Below are 9,335 nucleotides of genomic sequence, written 5' to 3'. Positions count from 1 at the left end.
GTTAAACATGCGTTCAACAAGAGGTAAAAAAATAGAGAAAATATTAAGAGCCTCAGATTTGAGTTTGAGAGGAAAAATCCATGTAAAACGTGTAAAATGATCAACAAAAGAGATGTAATATTTAAAGCCCATTCTAGAAACATAAGGGGCAGGGCCCCATAAATCTGAGTACACTAAATTTAAAGGCCCAGTAGAAGAGGCCCGACTGGATTGAAAGGGAAGTTGACAAGCTTTGGCAAGAGGACATTCAGGGCATTGAAAAACAGCATCGGTGGGAGAAGTTGGCAGGGACTTTGAGCGCAGAATGGAGGAGACTTGAGCTAAAGATGGATGACCCATCCTTCGATGCCACTGGGCAAGAGAAGTGCGTTCACCAACATTAGCAGAGGGAGAAGATGCTGGAGATGGGAACACATAAAGACCGTTATGGGTTGGTCCGGTGAGGAGGATTTTCCTGCTCCGAGAGTCCTTGACAGAGAAATGAGAAGAGTGAAATTCAAAGAAGCAGCAGTTATCAACACAGAATTTGAGGACAGAGACAAGGTTCTTAGTGATTAGAGGAACATGTAGTAAATTTCGAAGAAGAAAGGAGGAAGAAGTTGTGGGTAGAGATGAATCACCGTGAGCATTGATAGAGAGATCATTACCATCTCCTATGCGAATAGTTTCATCACCATTGTACGGTACTGAGGACAAGTTCAAGTTGCTCATGTCATTGGTAATGTGATGAGTAGCGCCTGAGTCTGGGTACCACAAGGTGTCAGGAGAGCTATTCTGAGGTGGGAAGTTGGCCGTGTAGTTGGCTGAGAAAGTTGAGGGAGCTTCATACTGAAAAGCATTGTTGAACCGATTCCTGCATTGAAGAGCAATGTGACCAACCCGGTTGCATACTTGACAGGTAGGACGTGTTGAGTTGTATTGAGGAGCAGTGTTGGTGAAGGAAACACGTCCACGACCATTGTTATGATGGCGTCCTCTGCTACGACCATTTCGATTACCACGAGAAAGGCCACGACCCCTTTGATCACGTGGAGCACTAGAGCTGTAATTTGCAGAAATATCTCCAGAAGAAATGAGAGATTTGGCATTGTGAGAAATACAGTTCTCATGGATGAGGAGCATTTGATATAAGTCATGAGAGGTAAGAGGGTCAGATCTCGTAGTAATAGATGTGACAAAAAACTCATACGAAGGGCCTAACCCATTTAACAGGTAGGTAACAAGTTCTTTATCAGACAGATGGCTTCCAGTAGCAGCTAAACAATCAGCAAGTAGACGCACCTTGCCAAAATATTCAGAGATGGTTTGTTCTCCACGGGAGAGATTGGTGAGTTGAAACCGCACCTGAAACTCCTTAGCTTGATTATGGGAGGAGAACATTGAGGCAAGTTTGTTCCAGAGGTCATAAGCTGAAGTTGAGGAAAGTACATGGCTGAGAATAGACTCAGACAGAGAGGAGAAAAGAATGCTGAGAACCAATTGGTCAGTGCGTTGCCAGGAGAGATAGGCAGGGTTGGCTTTGGGTGCGGAGTCAGCTTCGATGAGAAACTTAAAGGGTGAGGGAGAGGTGCCATCGACAAAGGTGTATAAGTCCTGGCCTCGTAGATAGGCAGAGGTTTGAACCTTCCATAGGAGATAGTTTTATGTGGTTAACTTGGTAGAAATAAGATGAGAAAAAGAGGGAGAGGGAGGGTTGGGTGAAGAAGAGGACGCAGCCATGGATCTGTGGACAGTCTGTCAAATGGCTCTAGATACCATATTAGAGGTAATGAGACTGAGAAGAAGAATACTGTTTCGTTAATTATCTAATGAGCAATACAGAGGTATATATAAAGAACTTTACAGTGAATAAGACAAAGAAGAGCCTAACAATATACAGCAGAGAATAACTGCACCTACAGCAGAGAGTAACAAACAAATATTCCTTCAGTACATTCTATAAAAGGAAAGAATAGAAAAGAAGAATTGTGCTGTGTGACACCGTGTGTCTGCTATGAGGATGAGCTGGAATCTGTGGCATGATCAGTAAGGTTAATACCAGTCATGTATCAAAAATAGTTCATTAATGAAATATCAATACTGTTATGTGGGTAATGTGGGTCTCAATATTAAATGCAATAGGGTCTATGTATTGTACTTGAATAGAAAAATGAACGAACTTGTCATTATATGTACATCGATATGAGTTCCTGAATATTGTCATATAGTTATTACAATAATGATAGTAAATGTTGTAGGCCGCTACCACGTTGATCAATCAGCCGCTAGTATTTCATGTCCAAAAATGAACATTGTCTACGTACCACCCTAGCTAATTTATCCCAATTGCATGGCACAACTTGGAGAAAAAATAACGATGTGTACGTGAGGTAAAACTGGTATAAAAATAATATTAAATACAGTAGGGTTTCCACGATGTGTCCCTATCATACCTTCAATTGTTTATTGGGCGTGTAATGATGCACATGACTGGTAGATAGGGGTATGAGATGAAATCAAAATTAAAAATTAAATAAATATTATTAAAATATTATTTTTTAATACTGTTGCAGCGCATGATTTACGGTGATAGTGAGCCAATAATATTATTGCATGCTGAGTGAATTAAGGAAGTAAAAAACGACAATTGTTTGAGTTAGATTGAAGTGACCCAAAAATCGACCATCTCGATCCTTAGGGTCGAGAGGTTGTTGAGGGGTTTGTGTCAGTCGGTACGATACAGAACCAAAATTATTGTCACTTTGCTCAATTGAACTCAAGCAACAAACCTGTTCCCAACGGAATATTTCGAGGATTCAGCTCTATAACAGCGTTAGTAGAGATCGGCAAATCAAGAGTACGTATCACTACTTGAGAAGAAATCATAAATAAATAATATATATATATACAAATAAAAATATTATCGTGGAAAAGTGATGGACGTTCGAAAAAGGACCGAGATTAGGGTATTAAATAGTATATATAACATGTGAAATAATATTTACAGTCGTAAATTATACAAGTGCCATGTAATCTTTTAAAAAAAAGTGAGTAAATATCAATACTATATAAAAAATTAATTTTTCAAAAATGATTACACAAAAATTACACGCTCTATAATTGTATATAACATTACTTATATAATATATATTGTCATCTCATTTAGTGGCGGAACTAGCAATTGTACCGAGAGAGGCCACCTTTTGTACTGTATGACACATTTATATAAAGAGTAATGTTAAATACAGTCTTAGAGTATGCAAGCTCTACGCACTTTATTTGAAAAAAAAATGGAGTCCACCATTATTTTTTTTTCATCTAAGTTCTAGATTTATTTATTTTTTTTCAAAAGAAGTGGATGAGACTTGCACATCCTAGGATTGCAAATATTATTTCTCTTATGTAAATTAAAAAGAGATTAAAAATTCATAAAAATATAACTACAAACTATTTTTCTTATAAATCATCGATCTTAAATAATCTTTCTTTTATTTTCACTTTAGATTCCATATTAAGAAACCCAATATTATATAACAAAATATTTTAAGATCCATATTAATAAGCTTATTATTTCACCTAAACTTAGTTTTAATTTTAATATTTGAGAAGCCACATCCTTGAAAATAGATAATCTATACAAATAAAATAAAAATTTGGGACTATATAAAAAATTGGAGAGAGACATTTCTAGGTATATTAAAATTTTAAAAAATTTTAAAGATCATATGGAAATTATAAAATTTTTTGGAATGACCATTTTCTATATTTATAAAATTATGTATAAAATGTAGGAAAGTAATTTATATTTTCATAAAGTTTTGGGAGGGCCATGGCCCCCTCTAAGGACAATGTGGTTCCACCATTGATCCCATTCATATTAAAATATAGAGAGCTGCTAGATCACCTACCCAAGAAATTACTGATCGATGATGAGATGGGATAAAAGTTGAATAAAAGTGTAAGTAGACTTAAGGGCTCGTTTGGTTACATAGATAAAATGAGATAATATGGGATAAAAGTTAAATAAAATATATTATTAGAATATAATTTTTTAATATTATTTTTATTTTCAAATTTAAAAAAGTTGAATTATTTATAGAGAATTTTTGTTTCAATATATATATGTCCTTTTGTTGTATAAAATGATTAGAGTGAAAAATAACAAATAATTCTTATGATAAGTTAAGGATAAAATTATGATAATTAAAAACACGATGAGTAACATTTCTCTAAATAGTATAACTTACGTGTATATATATCATCGTGTAGCTGAATATTAAAAAATGATTTCTGCAGATCTTGTATAACATATGAGCAAGCTGTCGTTTGAAAAACAAATGGCCAACTTTTTTTTTAATGAATTTATTTATTTTTCAAATACATTGCATGAAATTTATACCTTATTCTAAACACGTATCTCAGATTCTCACATTATTAATTCTGAAAAGTTGGTAAGGTGATGCATCAGATCAACCTCGTATTTATATTCATGAGTACTGCATGTTGTCATCTCACCATATATATATATATATATATATAAGTGATACTATTTATAATTTTCACGGTATATATTTTATATATTTTAAAATTATTTTTTATTTTTATTATTTTATTCTTGTTAAATTAATTAAATTATATACTTATTATCTATACACCATATATTTATTGTAAGAAAAATAAAAATAAATATAATGCATGGAGATAATAAATAGAATTGTTATATATATATTTATCTATGGGCTCGCCTTTTTGGTAGTTGAACTTTGAAGCTTAGGATTTGGGCCTATGCATGGTGGGTTGCACACACAAGACATGACTGGCCTATCAAGTAACTGCAATATGTCAGGCCTGAAATTAATAACATTATTGGATCCTCCGCATTATATTATTCTGAAAAAATATATTTCTAATCATGAATTTTATAATTATTATATAATTATTTTGAAATAAAAGTAAATAAAATATGATATTCACATAAAAAAAATTAATTTTTTAATAATAAATTTCATTCTTTTTAAAAATAATTACGTCCTATTTACATGTTTTACGATTGTGCGTAGAATTACTCTATATATATATATATATATATGATTAAAATTATTGCTTTGTTTATTTTCATGAGAAGAAGAAAAGGTACGTACGTACTTGGTTATAACAACTGTAGTAATTAAGTATGTGTACTGCGCGTCGTTTGATCAAGATCGAAAAGGATCGGACTACAGCTATATATGCGTGATGATCGTTTAGCGCTCATGAAAAGAATCTGATCTTAGTGAAGTCATTCTATAATTTGTATTATAAGGTGTAGTTTGTATAGTGAGATTAAATAGAATAATTTTAGATGAAAGTTAAATAAAATATTATCAAAATATTATTTTTATTTTGATATTTGATAAAATTGAATTGTTTATTATATTTTATATGAAAATTTAGAAAAATTATAATAATGAGATGAGATGAAATACTTTCATTATAATATAAAGAAGAAAATAGAGAATAATTAAATATACCATCCCGGTCAAATTCACTTGTACGTATATATAAACTAATTGTTATGCAAAAATGAGAGTATATATTCGCGGGAAATAAAAAGGGCATGCATGTAGGTTAACAAAGGTGTCAGAAAAACGAAAAACATAATATTCATGCAACTGGTGACCACCATTAGTACAAAGTCAATAATTATATATAAAGCTTGATCAACCAGTGACGACAGTACTTCAGGGGTTCCCGTACACGGCCACTTTCCCTTGCATACATATCGGCAAATACGCGGCCCCACTTCACATATGACTATAGCGATGAAGTAGTACTAGCACTAGTTTGTCCAGGGCTAGAGACAAAATTTTGAAACTTTGATGATGGCGTACCTCAACGATGATAATATTTCAATGATGCAGATGATAACGATGGTGTTATGATATATGGAATGGCTGGAACTTGTGAATAAACGAGGAAATTAATTAAGACCCAAGTACTGGAGAACATGTATGGATTGAGGGTGATCATATATCTAGCTGCAGGTCAGCGGGCATGCGCATGCTAGCTACCAGCATTAATTAATTAATTAATACTACCGTTAACGACCTCAAAGAGTTCCGGCATTTCGTGGCATTCCAATCTTGCGTTAGTCTTATAATTCGGAGGTTCTGGGATACTTGGATTGTTGATAAGGCCACTACCCTCATGTGGAGTTGCTCCTTTGCAGAAATTTTCAAACCCCAGTGACCAAGTTTTGTAAGAAGAGTCTGATAATGCTGAGACTGCAAGTGGGAAATGAACCGCAGTTGGACAACAATTGTTCAGTCCTAATCTATAATCACCATGATCTAAAGCTTGTGCCATCGTGATTTGAGAGGCGAGATGTAGGCGGTCTTGTTGAGAGTTTAGGAACAAATTAGGGCTCGCATTTAAACCAGTATCCTCTGAACCGCTAGGATAATCAGTAGCAGGAAATCTTGCTAAATAAGGAACGACATCAGGAGAAATAAGATTCAGATGGTCTTGTTCGTTGGGATCAAGTTGATGATTGGGTTGATCGTTGTACCCCACAGACCAAGTTTCACACGAAGAAGATGAATCTGATTGTGGCGGGATTGGAGGTTGAAAATGAAACCAAGCTGTGGGACTATAATTGCTTTGTCCTGACCTTTCATCGCCATGATCCAGGACTTGCAGCACTGTGATTGGAGGGGGAAGCTGGAGTAGCTGGCCTGGTTGAGAGCTTAGGATCAAATTAGGGTTTTCATTTTCCTCTAAACCACTAGGATAGTCGATAAGAGGAAAGGTTGCAAAAGCAGGAACAGCATCATGGTAAAGGAGCTTCTTGCTTATAGTTGAGTTCCAAAAATTCTTCACCTCATTATCTGTTCTTCCAGGTAGGTGCTTGGCTATCCGAGACCACCTGTACAAAAAATATATATATAATTTCCAGCTTGCTTGAGGAACTGATCAAAATTACCTTGGCGAGGGTGATGGTGATGCATGGGCTAAAAAATATTATTTGAAGAAGTTTAGGGGAAGAAGTTTATATATATAATAAGAATATGAAGGAGAAGAAAACCTACCTGTTACCAAGAATGCTATGGAGTTCAATGACTAGAGCTTCTTCTCGGGGAGAGAACCTCCCACGTTTCAAGTCTGGTCGGAGATAATTTAGCCATCTGAGTCTGCAGCTCTTTCCACATCTCTCTAGGCCTGCATCATGAAAAACAGAAAGAAAAAAAAAGTATAAATCTATTTGTAATTTTTTTTATGCACTTAACACTGCAAGGAAGTGAATTTCATAATAATAAGTAAGTATTATAATTTTTTTTATAATTATATGAATTCCATTACAAGTCATGTTGCGGTAATCATGTAGTACTGCAAGTTTAAAAGTTCCACAAGTACTCAAAAAAGAAAGATTTCGGTTTCAATGACTGCACTTTACATCAATTAAATATAATACAATTGATATGCAATTTTTGCATATCAATCGTGCTGGAAACCACCACAAGTAGGTTTCTTAAAACTGATTAATGTTGATGGGGCTATTTTTTTTTTTTTTATATGCATAAAGCTGGTGTGGTTGTTGTGCTTAGAGATGATAATGGAGGTTTGGTGATGGCCGCTAGTAAGTTTGGCTTCATTAAGGGGCTTACAGCTTTGTGTCCTTTTGGGTTTCTCTAAAATTATTATTGAAAGTGATTATTTGTTAATGAAGAGATGCAAGAGGAGTAAGAATCTTTTTCAGCGGATAGAAATTTCATTAAGGAGGCTAAGAGCCTGCTACATTATTTAATTTATTTTATTGAAGTTGAAATTCAGCATGTGTGTCGCATGGGGAATGAGTTCATTGATTAGCAAGTTATGCTAGGAATGTTGATAATATAGATATGTGGTGGGTTGATGCAGCTATGTTTGTTGCTCAAGCTGCTTTGTGGATGGAAAAGAACAGCTTGTATTGATTGGTTTTATTATAAATGAATGTTTGATTATAAAATATATATATATATATATATATATATATATATATATATATATATATATATGATACGGTGTTAAGACTTACCCACACGTAAGAGATAGACTTTGAATATATATTTAAACACTAAATCTATAAGCTTTTGCCATTAACGAATATATAAGGTTTGCAGGCAAACGCAACTCCAAAGGAAGAAAAAAAAAAATTTCTAGAAATATATTTTCCCAAATTCTCTTACTTACCATGAGGAAAAGAAGAAAAGATCTAAAAAAGGCAAAATACGGGGAACCTATGAGAAGTGGTGCAGGTTAGATTATCATCATCAAAGAAAAGTTACCGGCAAGTCTAGGAACTGAGCTCCAACTACCATGGCCATTGGTCGAAATGTACTTGATGAGTTTCTCATCCTCCTCTGGTGACCATAGCCCTTTCTTCACTTTTTGTTTGTTGCAACATGCAGGGCGATGTGCCATCCCCCTTTCTCTAAATGAGTAATGCAGACAGTGGCGGAACAATCTCAAAACTGCAGGGTCTTACCGAGCTAGAACAGCGAGAACAAAGAAATAGAAATGCAGAATAAAAGAAAGGGATCGAGGCTCTAGCCCTGGAGTACAAAGCGTGACAACTGAGAAAAGTAGATATATAGCAGAGAAACCGATTATTGTATGTAAATCTTGGTCGATTGCTCTATTAGGATATGTGGTTAAAGGACTATAATGTTTCAGAATCGCGCGCCCTGTGAGAGCTGCATGGTTTATGATGGATTCTGAGCCTGAGGGATGGGGGTGCGGCAGCTAAGCGTCTCGCACGTGCAGGGAGGTGGGCACATGTACGCTCATGCATGTGTGCCGTTGATAGGTCTCAATTTGAACAACTACCGTATTCTATATTTAAAATGCATAATTAACCTACGAAATTTATGACCAATCCAAATCATAGTTCAGTTCTCTTCACCAATAACTTACGTAAGGAAGGAAAGGAAAATAAAAATGAAGTAAAATAAAACGCAAACAAACAAACTAAACAGTGGACACTCGATTGCGGGGAAGGTACGTACATGTCTTGTTCCTCACATGACGGGGAAGGCATGCACCACTTATATATAGTGTACGTGCTGATCTTTAATATGAATCCATGCATGCATGCATGCAATATAACATGGATAGCGTTATACCGGCCTGGATATATTGTGCGAATGGGAATCTTGATCATGACAAGTTGTGGGGTCAATACATTGCTAACTTAAATGAATAATGCGATGTAGTGCATGGATAACCCCACTGACGTTGAAAATATGTTTCACAAAGATGTATCGACAGCAATCAACTAAATGGTGAGCCCGCGGACAAGCAGAGCTAGAAGAATCTCGAAATAAACTTTTTGTATGCCC

General features: G+C 35.0%; 1 protein-coding gene across 1 annotated transcript; it reads right to left on the bottom strand.

The window, feature by feature from the left end:
- Positions 1-5,608: 5,608 nt before the first annotated feature.
- Positions 5,609-8,764, bottom strand: LOC122282951 (MYB-like transcription factor ODO1). Its single transcript, XM_043095046.1, has 3 exons — positions 8,283-8,764; positions 7,047-7,176; positions 5,609-6,883 (listed from the first exon to the last, which is right to left on the bottom strand). The coding sequence occupies exons 1-3, from the start codon at positions 8,416-8,418 to the stop codon at positions 6,043-6,045; spliced, it is 1,107 nt and encodes a 368-aa protein (XP_042950980.1). The 5' UTR covers positions 8,419-8,764; the 3' UTR covers positions 5,609-6,042.
- Between the last annotated feature and the right edge of the window lie 571 nt (positions 8,765-9,335).

Source organism: Carya illinoinensis, chromosome 1, assembly GCF_018687715.1.
Source record: "Carya illinoinensis cultivar Pawnee chromosome 1, C.illinoinensisPawnee_v1, whole genome shotgun sequence".
Lineage (NCBI taxonomy): Eukaryota > Viridiplantae > Streptophyta > Magnoliopsida > Fagales > Juglandaceae > Carya > Carya illinoinensis.
Note: the sequence above shows the minus strand (reverse complement) of the source record. Positions and strands in the feature narration are given on the sequence as shown.

Coding starts and splice junctions, on each gene's coding strand:
- LOC122282951 (XM_043095046.1), bottom strand. CDS start 8,418: ATGGCACATCGCCCTGCATGTTGCAACAAACAAAAAGTGAAGAAAGGG. Junction 7,177..8,282: donor CTCAGTTCCTAGACTTGCCG/GTAACTTTTCTT, acceptor TTCATGATGCAG/GCCTAGAGAGATGTGGAAAG. Junction 6,884..7,046: donor CATAGCATTCTTGGTAACAG/GTAGGTTTTCTT, acceptor TTTTTTGTACAG/GTGGTCTCGGATAGCCAAGC.